This window comes from Hippichthys cyanospilos, chromosome 8 (assembly GCF_059441005.1).
Source record: "Hippichthys cyanospilos isolate Australia breed blue-spotted pipefish chromosome 8, RoL_Hcya_1.0, whole genome shotgun sequence".
Lineage (NCBI taxonomy): Eukaryota > Metazoa > Chordata > Actinopteri > Syngnathiformes > Syngnathidae > Hippichthys > Hippichthys cyanospilos.
The window spans coordinates 2,243,062-2,257,500 of record NC_142376.1 but is presented as its reverse complement, the minus strand read 5'-3'; the positions used below and the strand labels follow the sequence as shown (position 1 = coordinate 2,257,500).

Sequence of the window (14,439 nt, the reverse complement as noted above, 5' to 3'; positions counted from 1 at the left end):
TGCTTTCACAGCATGAAATCAAGTTTGTTATTTTCAATAACCCCGTTAAAATCTGACATACCCCCTTCAAGCACCTTCCCGTACCCCCAGGCGGACTCGTTTCCCCATTCGTGTTATTCACGGGATTTAAACCAATAAAATGCTCTCGCCTTTGCCTTCGTGTTGATGAACATATTTAAAAGCAAGAAATCAATAAAGGCAATCAAACGCACCCCGCGATGCAGCAGGGTCCAACATGCCAATGTTGCATCAGACCTTAATGCGTTAATTCATCTCTTTGATGTGCTGGATTAAGTTGTCGCAACATCACACTGCACGGCCCTCTTACTTTTTTTTTTCTCCCTCTTCTTGTGGCGTCTACCCACATTGTTAACTATTTCAGCTCCTGAACAAATATATTGCATGCATTTCCTAGCTCCTAACCCTCACAAAAGATTTCAAAATCTATTTCACACAAATACTCTAAGTCTTGACCCTCAAAAAGAGCTCTGAACTTGTGGGATCCAACAAAATGGTCCTCACAAAGACAGTAAAACCTGGGATGTAGTTCCCACCATCACTTTTTGAGGACTGCTCTAAATGAAAGTCTTGACCCCCCCCCCCAAAAAAAAAAATAAAGATCTGAACATTTGAGGTCCCCCAAAATGGTCCCCGCGAGTCCGAGAGGTCCTCACAAAGACAGTAAAACCTGGGATATCGTTCCCACCACCACTTTTTGAGGACTGCTCTAAATTAAAGTCTTGACCCCCCCCAAATAAAGATCTGAACATTTGAGGTCCCCCCAAATGGTCCCCACGAGTCCGAGAGGTCCTCACAAAGACAGTAAAACCTCGGATATCGTTCCCACCATCACTTTTTGAGGACTGCTCTAAATGAAGGTCTTGACCCCCCCCCAAATAAAGATCTGAACATTTGAGGTCCCCCCAAATGGTCCCCACGAGTCCGAGAGGTCCTCACAAAGACAGTAAAACCTGGGATTTAGTCCCCACCATCACTCTTTAAGGGGGGCTGCTCTAAAAGCAAGTCTTAATGCTCAAAAAAAAAAAAGAAAAGATCTGAACTTGTGGACTCCACCAAAATGGTCCCCACAAGTCCAAGTGGTCCTCTCAAAGATAGTAAAACCAGCAATTTAGTCCCCACCATCACTGTTTGAGAAGGACTCCTTTAAAAGCAAGTCTTGACCCTCAAAAAAAAAAGATCTGAACTTGTGGACTCCGCCAAAACAGTCCCCACAAGCCCAAATGGTCCTCACAAAGACAGTAAAACCTGCGATTCGGTCCCCACCACATAGCAAAAACCAAGAACACACACACATACACAAATGTGAATCCAATGCATCAATATTGGATGCCGCCGTATCAATAATTTATCACAAGAGATAAGGTGAAGATGTATTATACATATAGGGTGATCCAAAAAAAATATTTTTTACATCATCTTATAGTCTAATAGCGCGTTTCCCCACTTTTCGTAAGGCAAAAAAAAAAAAAGAAGCTCTCGGCAAAAGCGCTCCAAATATTTCCTGAAATTACAACAATCTCGTATGAATTCCTCACTCGCTGTGAAATCTGGGTCAAAGCCAGCATTCTGAAATAGGGGCAAAGAAGTCACTAAAACACAAATTAGCAACGTTGCTTCATGTTCCAATTATTTTGCTATTAATTTGAAAACAAAATTACTGTCCCTGTGCTGTTCCCATCACGGCATTAAAAAGCAATACATTCGATTTGCTGATACCAGGGGAAATCCTCTCAAAATCGCCCTGGAATACCTCGAAATTTTTTCTTAATTTGAAAAGAAAATGTGCCGTTCCCGTCACAACACTCCAAAGCTTGAAATTATATCTAAATTAAATCTCATGAAACCCCGTGAAGGCAACATCTTGCGAAGGAGTCACCGTCACACCATTAACAATAAGTTGCTTCATGTGCCAACTAATTTGCTCTTAATTTGAAAAGAGCACTACTATTCCGATCACGACATTTAAAAGCATTCAATCAAAATTTCTGATAGCTTTTAGAACCATTTGAGAACAACTTTACATCTCTAGCATAGAAAGATACTAAGATATTATAAATATAATCTATCGTTAAAAGTATATGAAACATTCACGGGCCAATTGAACAAGACGGGAAACTTTCTCTCACAATGGTCGTGAATCACGAGTCTGCTAACAGCTAATTTATGCTCAAATAAGCTCCAATTTTAAAAAGATGTGTAAAAACCCAAGTTAAATGTTTCATTGTTTCACTTTGTATTTTTCCCAGTGTACAAATGACAAGATATTGTGCATTACGCTAAAAATTCAAGTGTGCAACGTCGGTTTTCGAGGACACCCGTTGTGACGAATACACGGTGCACATAATGGCATTTTTGAAAATATTAGAATAGAGATTGACTATGCTGGAATTTTGGTGAATTATTTGGTTTATTTTGTTCACAGGAGAGTAGTTCTCAATTTGAGTGACTGTGTGAGATTTTAACAGGTATCAGCAAACCTCATTTAATGGCCTGTGCGCCGTGGCGGAAAAATGACTTTTTAGCATTAGCATTGGTATTGTTTTCAAAACAAAGTATGTTTTGTATTTAGATATGAAATGTGTGAAATTATTTTGATTTGATCATATTATTTTTAATAAATTCCTGGTCCTAGTCAAGGTGACATAAATATCACTCCCAGAACTCGATGCTATTAGCCTGTCAAATGGATGTTATACCGACTTTAGCATTAGCATTGGCGCTGTTTCTAAAACTAAGTCTTGTAATTAAATATAAACTGTGTGAAATTATTTTTAATTGACCATTTTATTCTAAATAAATTCCTGGTCCTTGTCAAGTAAACATAAATATCACTCCCAGAACTCGATGCTAACTTTCTGCTAGCTTGTCAAAGGGATGTTACGCTGACTTTAGCATTAGCATCGGTGCTGTTTCTAAAACTTAATATGTCGTGTATCTAACTAAACAATGTGTGAAATTATTTTTGGTCAATAATAATTCAATTTGAAATAATTGCTCACTTTCTGTTAGCTAGTCATGTTGTTCATGTAACATCATGATGTTACGCTGACTTTAGCATTAGCATCGGTGCTGTTTCTAAAACTTAATATGTCGTGTAGCTAACTAAACAATGTGTGACATTAATTTTAGTCAATAATAATTCAATTTGAAATAATTGCTCACTTTCTGTTAGCTAGTCAAAGGGATGTTACACTGACTTTAGCATTAGCATCGGTGCTTTTTCTAAAACATAATATGTCATGTATCTAACCATACAATGTGTGAAATTAATTTTGGACAATAACAATTCAATTCAATCAAAGCGCTATTCAGACATAAATATCGCTCTCAGAACTTGATGCTAACTTTTTGTTAGCCCGTCAAAGGAAGTTACACTGATTTTAGCATTAGCGTTGGCTGTGTTTTTTTTAAACAAAGTATGTCTTGTATTTAAAGATACAGTGTGTGAAATTCAATTTGAAAAAAATGAGCCAGCACGCCAAACGTACCTTTCTGTAAACGATCATATTGGGGGACTCGTCCGCCACCCCGTTGGTCCCCTGCCCGCCGCTATTGGTCTGCGCCATCTTCCGCTAAAAGTCGATCTTCCTCAGGAAATGTCGGGTGCTCCTGCGGTGGACAAAAGGGGGACATTGGCGTCTGTGGGAGGGACAATAGAGCCCAAAGGCCGTCTTGCCCTTACAGAGGACAGCGCAAGCTAGCCCAGATGCTGTTTAAACAGATTTGACATTTACACGGGGAGCAAATGTGCTGCTCTCGCGCTTGCCTCCGCACCTGTTCGCATCCTGCAAGCGCTCGGCAAGGATGGGGATTCTCAAGTGACGATGACGCTTTAAGACATAGCCGTTAACTGGTCTCTACTGCCACCTACTGTCTTGAGGTGAAACGCAAGTTATCAAGGAATTTCTGTTTGCTGACATAGTTTGACCGTCACTCAACGTAAAGTTGCAAAAATGGTAGGAAAATGAATGTAAAAAAAAATATATAAAAAATGCATTACAGTACAGTAGATTAGCTGATACCTGCAGAAAACCTGTTCTCGTTACTGATAAACTGTCAGCTTCCAATCGGTTTGCTCTCAAGTTGAAAATAAATCAGTACTGTTTGTCACTGCAAATGTGACTTGCTCACAGCTGCATCAACCCTGTTAAAATGTCATGTAGCTCCCAAAGTGCCTTCTCGTACCCCGATGGATATAAGTATCCCCATTTTAGAGCCACTGCCCCAACTATGAAATATTATTTTCAACCGTATTCCCTCTAACCAGCACAAAGCATTTTTGTGTAAAAAAAAAAAAAACTACTTGAAACAGAATACTATGCCATCCGTGTTTTGCAAAGGAGTCACTATAACACAATTTAGCAATATGTTCCTTCGTGTTCCAATCAATTTGCTCTTAATTTGAAAAGAAAACTCCAGTGTTACGTGACAGCATGAAAAATGCGTTACAGTCGAGTAGATTAGCTGATACCTGCGGAAAACCCGTTCTCACCAGCAATAAATTGTCAGCTTCCAATCGGTTTGCTCTCAAGTTGAAAATAAATCAGTACTGTTTGTCACTGAAAATGTGACTCGCTCACAGCTGCGTCAACCCTGTTAAAATGTCATGTAGCTCCCAAAGTGCCTTCTCGTACCCCGATGGATATAAGTATCCCCATTTTAGAGCCACTGCCCCAACTATGAAATATTATTTTCAACCGTATTCCCTCTAACCAGCACAAATCATTTTTGTGTAAAAAAACAAAAAAACTACTTGAAACAAAATACTGTACCATCCGTGTTTTGCAAAGGAGTCACTATAACACAATTTAGCAATATGTTCCTTCGTGTTCCAATCAATTTGCTCTTAATTTGAAAAGAAAACTCCAGTGTTACGTGACAGCATTAAAAATGCGTTACAGTAGAGTAGATTAGCTGATACCTGCGGAAAACCCGTTCTCACCAGCAATAAATTGTCAGCTTCCAATCAGTTTGCTCGCTCTTCGAAAATAAAACAGCACTGTTTGCCGCCGCGAACCCGATTTGCCGATAGCCGCAGCAACCCTGTAAAAACGCCGCGTAGCTCCCCAAGCGCCTCGGCGTCACCTCATTCGAGAAGCGTTTTCCTATTTTTGCCTAATGTCGCGCCCTCGACAAATGCCTTGGCACGCGATGCGAGCAAAGCGACACGGCAGATGCGGTGGAAACAGCACACCGTCCCTGGAGGAGGTCCTCCACAATGCAGCTTAGACACAGCGGCCACTCGGGGCTCTCTCTCGCGCAGGCAAATGTAGCGTGCGCATGTTTCCGCTCCGTCGTCATTGCTCCCATTTATTTCTTTATTTATTGTTTTCATTTGCGGATGGGAAATAGCCCTCACGTCGCATGCACTGGGAAAAAAAAAAAAAAGAAAGAAAGAAAGCACCAAGTGGCGCGTGCACGAGGCCGCATGGCGCGTCTTGGCCAGCACCTTGGACAGCGACCAACAACGCCCCTCCGCAAGTAAACACACACACGGCGCAACACGCGCGCGCGCGCGCGCAAGACGCGAGGAAAAAGCAGAAGGAAAGGGGACTCACCTGAAATAAAAACGCGCAGCCCCCCTCCCTCCCCGCCAGCACCAAGGCTGGTGGGACCCGTGGATCCGGACGCCGTGGATCCGGACGCCGTGGACCCGGCTGGCCTTGATCCTTGTCAAGCGGCGCGATCACCAACGCCAGGCGGGCTGCATCGGCGGCTCCTGGAGGCGGACATTCGGCGGACGGCTCGCTCGCTCGCTCTCGCTCTTCTCGCTCTCTCTCTCTCTCTCGCTCGCTCGCTCTCGGGCGCGCGCCCAGGCGGCGACGGGGACGCGCATTGATCCGTGACCAATCGCGTGCGCCGACTCAATTGCAGCCCGTTTTGAGGAACGTTTAGTTCCCAATTACAATTGGCCGATGTCGCGTTCATGGAAAGTGCACCCGTGCGCTTGAAATGCTCTTACACTTAAAATGAAAAAAAAAAAAAGATAATTCCCTATCACGGTGTTTTAAGAGAGGCCACGAAGAAATAGCAGGTGTAATCCCAAAGACGTAGTTTTACGTTTTTTTTTGTTTTTCTTTTTTTTAAGAGGACTGACTTTCAATCCCAGGTACATATTTACTTTCCCTTTTTTGTATCTTTAGCAAAAGGTAGGTCTAAAAATATAAATGAATTTAGTCATCAAAATAGGCAGTTTACGTTATCAACCCTTGTGCAGTATTTTGTCCGATCCGTTGATTTTTACATCTAAGGCACTCAAGGCCAAGGGTCCAGATCCGGCCCGCCACATCGTTTTATGTGGCCCGCGAAATTCTAATTATGACTTCAAGTTTCTGGCTAAAATACCAGATTTGCAAGTTGTCTTCAACTTTTACATATTCGCATTGTTGTTGTTCTAAATATAAAAATTTGCGGCTTGTGCGCACCGGACAGCTTTTGTGAATATTGAAGGCATTTACGTGCGCCTTATAGTGCGGAAAACATCTCCAACATTGTGTCGCCATCTAGTGGTTGTCAGCATAAACAACGATGACCGTATGCTAATCTTTTCCATCACTATTTCCATTATGCTCAAATTCACCGCTAAATCGCAATATCTTGCAAGCGCATTGCCTCCCAAGGACATGAAAGCATCCAATCATTGACCTGTGCAAGATAGGATCATATATACGTCGAATTAATTCCACCGTTATGAAATTATTAAACTCAGGCATGCAACTATTTCTGCGTCCAATTGAATGGCGGAGAACGGCGTTGGTACTGATAACCTAGCAAGCGTTTGTATGTGTTGTTGCTCCGCGCGTGTTAAAACGGACCTTTAGCACATTCATGGAAAGTAGGTAGTGTTAATTAGAAGCGCTAAGGTAAAGGCAGAGTGATGTTTTCGTTACCATGGCGACCTGGGCAGCGCGAAACGCACGGAAGGAAGTGAGCGGTTCATCAATTTTGGCAGCGCAACAACCGTTTGTTTGTGTGTGTGTTTGTCGCGTTTAGTCATTTGGAAGATTAGAATGACTCGCGTTTGTTCATTTGATGTTTCACGTTAGCATTAGGCTAGCAGACTTGAGATGGATGAAAATGCATCGTTTGGTCTCGGCGTCTTGATTTGGAGATGTCCGATTCCGGGTTTAAGTTCTCACCATTACCGGTGCAAATACCGATAGCGCCAGTATTTTCAATATTATACTTAACTAAAATTTTAAGTGACAGTGACAGATTATTCTGAACAAAGAAGTGTGTGTGTGTGTTAATTTCATTGTATTTTATATTCTCGTCATTCCCCAAATATAAGATGTAAGTGTATCTAAAAAGCACCATCTTTTTGAGGTCAAATTCTGGTATTTACCGCGTAGAAGACGCACCAAATCTTTGGCGACAGTGTAAAACAGAATAAATCTAGTCTTCCTAAACCCATCATATTTTTTGTGTTCGTATGCGTAGCAATTATAAATTTGTTGTGCGGAAACTTAAATGTGTTTCCGATTTCCCACATTGTGAGTGGTCGGTGAACGCCTCGCCGGTGTAACAGAATGCGCATTTTTTCCAACGCAGCTCCAGTTCATTTTACCATGAATACCCAAAGCGGTCGCTGATTTTGCCATGTACTCTTTTGATTCCGTGTGAATCGGTTCGTCGCAAACAAACGTTACGCCAATCATCAAACGTTACGTCAATCCGCAGGCCAGTCGAAGCATAAAAGATCGCAGATGTGACCCCTCCACCTAGCCGCCGTTCGTGTTCATGTCCTCTCCTTCTCGTTCCGTTTCGTCCCTCTGGGCTTGAGCTTTGGACCAGCTGGACCTGAATATTCAGCTCACCTCGTTTTCCCCGTGAGCTTCATCACGGGCGCGCCGATTCGGGAGTCAAGACGACGCGTGAAATGTTCAAGCAATTTCTGGAGAAATGCTGTATGAATGCCGTAAACTGGATGAAAAATGATGGAAGCGTGCAGAGCGTTTTGGAAGTAGTCGAATAGAATCGATTGATTTTCAATCGTATAGAATCGATCAAGGCTGTTTGTACATGGTGAAATGGCAGATAATGGCAAGAAAAATCAATTTCTTGCTTTTAGTTTAAAAAAAAAACAATTGAAGTATGGCTTAGTTATGTATTGTTGGAACGGTTTGAATGGGTTCAAATTTGTGGAATTTAGAAGGAAACAAACAAAGATAATGTTGGCATGTTATGGAATTTTGAAAAAATATGTAGCAATAAAGTGACGTGTTTAACGGTGGAATTAATAGAATCGTTAAAAACTGATAATGAAGGAAGAAAAACTAATCAAATTTTTGGCTTTATTTATTTATTTAGAAAATTGGGGGAAAACTGTAATAAATATGAGCTGAAGTTTTCATTTGGAAACTGATGACATGGCAAAACAAGAGGCTGAAATGTACCAAAAGTGGTGCTAGAATAAATGTTACGTAATGTACAAGAGAGTGCTGCAAAAAAAAGAATATATTGTGAATGTAGGTCAATGTTTTTGATAGCCTCAGAACCTGACTGCAATCCTGCATATGCTTATTTGTTTCAAATACATAATAATTCATGATCAGCAGCAGCAGTCTTCACAATTCCGCCATAAATCCGCTTTGAAGGTCATGCATTCATCATAAAGAGTATTTTCGGCCGAGTATCAAATTTTAAAGACCACCTTTGGAGAGATAAAGGTTGTTTGGATGGATGAGCAAGCTCGAGGCCACAAAGCAACAGAGCAGATACCGGTTAAAGCTTATCATCATAAAAATGTCTTCTTTTTATTTTCATTAGGTTGTTCTCATAGTTTTGGATTTTATTTTTTTGAGGATAAATAGACTAGACGTGATTGTTCTGCAGCATGACTATAAACAAGGAACTGGAGTCCTGAAATGCTTTCAAATTTAATGGAAGCGGACTGTAAAGCGTATTTGAGTTTGAACACGTGATTCTCTCGTCTCGTATGACTCATTGTTAGTTCAATCCAAAACGCTGTGCTTTTTAATTCATACTTTGCATTACTTTCATGTCTGCAACTTTGTCTTGTTCCTGCAGAAAAAAACAAACAAAAACAATATCTACGGGACAACCCAGTTTAAACAAATATTTTTTTATTTGTGTATTCTTTTCCCTTATCCGCCGGAAGTACGAGCGTGGCGTTTAGCGCGCGGTCCCTTTAAGTGGCGTAATGTGTCCCAAACTACAATTCCCACAATGCACCGAGCTCAAACAAAAACGCGGAAACATACGAGAACCAGTTTCGTCTCCCAACAATTCATATCTCGTCCCAAAAGTGAGCTCGTTCGCTCGCAAACACTCGTCGTTTTGGTACAACAACCACCCCAAACCAACACAGAAGACTTGTCATGGCCTTGAAAAGAATAAAGAAGGTGAGTTTGTTCGTATTCGCCCCTTCTTTATTTGATGCTTGCGGAAAAAAATGCCCGGAAACGTCGAGCCGGTCGGCGTAATGAGCGCCTTGTTTGTTAGTTCGTTCAACATGAACGTTCTGCTCGAATTTTATTTATTAAAAGAACAGTAAAGTTTCATGTGAATGACGTTGACGTTAACATCCTAACATTTACCCAAGTGCCCAGTTTCAACGCGATTAAGCTAACTTCGTTAGCCTAGCATAGGTTTAAGGTGTGTTCACGTGAAAAAAAATTAAATGCGTTTTTTTGCGTGTTTGTTTTACACATACACAGATCACCACTTGAGATTAACGTAAGATTACACAATCAGTTCCTGACAGTAATACACGAAAAATATTTGTGTTATTGATAGGAATTGTGTGACTTGAAGAGGGACCCTCCTGCTTTGTGTTCAGGCGGACCCGTCGGAGACGACAGTGAGTAGACACGTTTGTCGTCTTACTTTTACTTTCGCTTTTTTTTTTTTTGTGCTTGCCACACGTGTGTGTACTTGTTAATGTGAAATCCCACGGCTTTTAATTATCGTCCAATCACGTGACTGATGTAATTCTCAGGAGCCTATTTACACGGTATCCAGGATTACAGACGATCCGATATCAACAATAGAGCCAATGAGAAAACGAGTCTAATAAATGGGTCCAAAAAAAAAATCACTAAATTCATATTTGAAGACCACAACAAATGAAGAAAAGGTCTGCCCGCGTGTCTCTGTCAGTATCCCGTCACACATTGTCAAGCTTTTATTTTGAAGTTCTTTTTTTTGGAAGTTTACTCACGACAACACTCAACCCAACTTGATCATGTTTGGATCCCAGGATGAGCAGCCTGTGTTGCTTGGAAATAACGTTCAAGCTGACAAGCAACTATCAAGCGACAACGACCTTTTTTTTTCTCCTCTTTCGCACCCACCCTTCCCCCTTTAACGTCCGTTTTTACCCTGCAAGTGCGAACGTGTCATGTGCACTATTAAAGTTTTCGGCTGTATTTTAAACACACTGAAATTAATTTCATCTCTTCATTTTTAATGTACACTCTCAAAGAGCAAATCTTCATAGATTGGACACATAAGAAATTGATATTAGTCATAGTTAATAATAGTAACTCGCGTGTATTTCACAGATCGTCAACCTTAATCGAATGAACATCTTTTGCAATCTGGGAATACACAAACGCTGTACAAATTAAAAAGCAAAATTGCACCCCAGAAAATCCGCAAAACTGTGAGGCCGCAAAAAGTCAACCGCATTATAGCGATATACCGCTGTATGTTACTTCTCGTTCCAATTAATGTGTTCTTAATTTGAAAAGGCATTTTTAAAAACAAAAGCAGTAAATTCGATTTCCCGTAACCTGCTGAAGCTCCTTCATGTACCCCCTTTTTGGGACCCACTGGTCTAAATGATAGCTGAGACAAAATTGTGTATAGTGACTGTTGGAACACACCAATTTGTTCTCAGTCCTGCACGAGGAGCCTCACCTTCTCTTTGGACTTAAACTGGAATCTTCCAAGATGCTGCTGAGGAGTTCTTACAAACATATTAAGTGGGCAAGCTAAGAATGTTGGGCTGGTTCCACAGGGAGAAAATAAATCCGAGTTAGGCGTGGTTCAATGTCATTTTTCAAACGCTGGTCGAGGGCATCTTTGTTAGCTATGGAATTTGACTTTGACTTTGACTCATCATCTCCACTTGGATCTTTCCGGTTCCTTAACAATCTTTTATCATCCGCAGTGTTCCATTGGCAAGCCAGCATCATTGGACCGGTGAGCTTTTTCTAGATTTTTGCGCGTGTGTTTTCCGTATTCCTTTTCAGCGTGCTGCTTCTGGGTGTGTTTACAATGGGGCTTTATGTCCACTTTGCAGCACCCCCTTTTTTTTTTTTCCTCTGTTTTAAAAAGATTAGCCTGGCACCCTCTGTGGCAGCGGAAAATATGGAGACCCGTCCCATCGCCGGGATCATATTTTTTTTTTTCATCTTTAATATCAGCACCTTCTCATGGATGGCAAATGTTAATGAAAGTCTTTTTCTTTTCTCAGAATGACAGCCCGTACAATGGAGGTGTTTTCTTGCTTTCCGTCCATTTCCCCACAGATTACCCCTTTAAACCACCTAAGGTAGGTTGAGCCTCAGAAAAGTCTCTTATTAGGTTAGGAATCGAGCGCGGGTGCGGCCAAACCTCCGACGTCTCACGTAATGGCTCGGCGGATTTCAAAGCTGTTCTTCCCGTAGGAAATAATAGAAAGTGGCTTCATCTGCGCCGGGGTCAAACTGCCAACGCGATAAAGCTTTTATTAAATTCACAGGCACCACTTCAAGTCGGTTTGACCTCCCAGGCTATCGTAAAAAATCAGGTTGCGTTGAATTTTATTGTGAATTTTTCAGTTTTCATGTCTTGATAACATAAAAACAGATCATGGAAGTTTTAAAATGTATTAATGTAAATATGTAGGTGAACATTATACAAATATGAAATGTAGTTTGCTCATGAAACATGCTTCAAGACATTGCAGCTAAGAGTTGGATTTTTTTTGGGGGGGGGACACATATTTTCCCTTTTGAATTGAAAATGAGTATCGTGAATAATCAGTATTGGATCTGAAAAATTATTTGTTTATCTGTAATTCTATCGTATGTAATTATATCTGTACGTCACCTTAAATGTTTTTTTGACTTTGGGTCCCTTTTATACAATTGCGTGCCAAATATTTCTTTAATATGCCAAATATGCCTTTTGTTTTTTGTTGTTGGATAAAAGCATCTGCTAAATGTGACTCATTGAAAGTGAAATGAAAGAGTTTGCATCTTCTGTTTCCAATCCGGTAGGTGGCTTTTACAACCAAAATCTATCATCCAAATATAAACAGCAACGGCAGCATCTGCTTGGACATACTCAGGTCGCAGTGGTCGCCCGCCCTCACCGTATCTAAAGGTATGTGGTGGACCTTTGCTCTTTCATTATTTCCTCCTCCAGTAGTACCGTATTTTTCGGCCCGTAAGCCGCAGCGGAGTATAAGCCGCAGGTTGTAAAATTAGATATTAATGCTTTTTGTAGAAATGTGGGTTTTTATCTCAAATTTCTTTCATTCAGAAATAAGACCAGCGGCATATCATAAATGTTAGAATACCGCACCGACACAACAGTAACACGTCCGAGCGTGTTGATCAGAGGAATGTCTCGCCCGGGGCCGAGTAAAATAGGTAGATTCAAAATAAAGATTTTGATGTCTTCTTCTGTTTTCTATTTGGGATTTACCCCCCAAAAAAGTGAATATACGTTGTCTTGGACTCTATTGGCCGCTGAGTTCAAAACGTGAGAAAAATGAAAAAAGTAGTGGCTTAGAGTCCGAAATTTACGGTCTACGGATTGAAGCTGGTCAAAGATCTTGTGGCCAAATAGAGAACAAAAAGCTATTCATGTTTGTGAGCTTTTCTATTGCATTTCTACCGACGCATCACTACGAACGGCACCCTCTCCACGTTGTGTTCCAGTGTTATTGTCCATCTGCTCTCTGCTCTGCGACCCCAATCCCGACGACCCCTTAGTCCCCGACATAGCGCACACGTACAAATCGGACAGACAGAAGTAAGCGCGCAGGCCGTCGCTTGAGTGGCTCAAACTTGATGATTGTTTTTGTTTTTTTGTTTTTTTTGAGCAATTTCTACCGTTGCGTCCAGATACAACGAGATGGCCAAAGAATGGACCAGGAAGTTTGCCATGTAAAAGCAAGGCAAGGCAAGGCAAGTCGCAGCAACAACATTCCCCCGGACACTTCCGCTCGCTTGGTTCCTTTTCCCCACCACACTCGCTTGTAGTCTACGGCGGGAGCACTTTCACCATTCAAACTGGCCGCGGCTCTTCCACTCGGTCCCGCTTCAATTCAAGCGGGAATCCTTATTTTGATATTTACCTCATATTATTTGACTTTTAAGAGATTTCTATTCAAAGAAAATTATTCTTATTTTACTTTACATTAAACACGTGATCATTTGAGTTTCATTGGATTTTTTTTTTTGTTTCACTTGAGTTCCTGCATGCTGGTTAACACTTTGCTGAACGCTAGGGGGCAGCATTGACTTATTTTGCACATGCCTCCAGGCAATCGCAAATTCATCATCATGAGGGGGGGAAACGTTGATACCTTAATTATGAGGCAACAGAATAAAAAAACACTGCTATTAATTAAACTGCTCTTAATAATTATCCGTTTGTTTAGTATCTTTAAAGAGAAAAAGGGAATTTAAACCCGAATGAAAATATTGAGAGGATATGTCAAATATAACCTATTATTCTAAATGTGTAGATCTGATGGAATAAGTTATATAACATATCAAAAATTCATGTTAAATTCCCTTTTTTTTTTTTATTCAAAACCACTTTTTGAATGGAGAAGTAATTAAGGGTTTCATTTAATTAATGATTACTCAATGCCGAGCAATGAAATTGAATATTGTGTTCATTGGATGCCTCATTTTAAATAAATTTGATACATTTTTGTTTCTTAATCTAATCTTTTGGGTTGATGAAATATTGATGACAAAAAATGTGCATCTTATATCTGGGGAATTATGCCAATTTACGGATATGAACACGAGAAAATATGAAGAGTTGTAAAAGATGTTTTATTCGGTTTTGCTCTAGTTTTGACATTGTTGGCAAACTGTTGCTGCATCTTATGCAATGCAACATAAAAAAAATACCAGAATTTGACAACAAAATTAAGGGTGGGTCTTTTACACGGGTGCGTCTTATATTTGGGGAATTGCGGTATTTTATTTTGAAATAAAGAAACGACTAAAGGCGTAAAAAATGGAAGGTCAAATTTTTCTCCTTTCAAAGACGGGTGGGTGCAGATCAACGAAAATCGGATTTTTGTGTAGGGAAAAAAAATCGACTTCTATTTAGTCCCAGAGCACTAATGGCAAAACAAAGTCAAAGAAGACCCTAAAGCACGTGATTATTTTTCTAAGCGAAGCGACAACACCCCCGTTTGCGTCTGTTCTGTTTTACCGC

General features: G+C 40.7%; 2 protein-coding genes across 3 annotated transcripts in view; one reads left to right on the top strand and one right to left on the bottom strand.

Moving 5' to 3' along the window:
• rgs7a (regulator of G protein signaling 7a) overlaps window positions 1-5,824 on the bottom strand; it is a 61,906-nt gene extending 56,082 nt beyond the window's left edge. The window contains exons 1-2 of one of the 2 annotated variants that reach the window (XM_088422034.1): window positions 5,580-5,824; window positions 3,510-3,630 (exon numbers count right to left, since the gene is read on the bottom strand). In XM_088422034.1, coding sequence (XP_088278160.1) covers window positions 3,510-3,587 — 78 coding nt within the window. In that variant the 5' untranslated portion in view covers window positions 3,588-3,630; window positions 5,580-5,824. Of the gene's footprint in view, window positions 1-3,509; window positions 3,631-3,795; window positions 4,199-5,579 lie in introns of those variants that run through there. The other variant, XM_088422035.1, reaches the window with a different exon arrangement.
• Window positions 5,825-9,217: 3,393 nt separating this feature from the next.
• LOC148419822 (ubiquitin-conjugating enzyme E2 D4-like) lies at window positions 9,218-13,419 on the top strand. Its single transcript, XM_088421742.1, has 7 exons — window positions 9,218-9,386; window positions 9,781-9,844; window positions 11,159-11,190; window positions 11,465-11,542; window positions 12,252-12,357; window positions 12,918-13,011; window positions 13,104-13,419. The coding sequence occupies exons 1-7, from the start codon at window positions 9,363-9,365 to the stop codon at window positions 13,147-13,149; spliced, it is 444 nt and encodes a 147-aa protein (XP_088277868.1). The 5' UTR covers window positions 9,218-9,362; the 3' UTR covers window positions 13,150-13,419.
• Window positions 13,420-14,439: the final 1,020 nt, after the last annotated feature.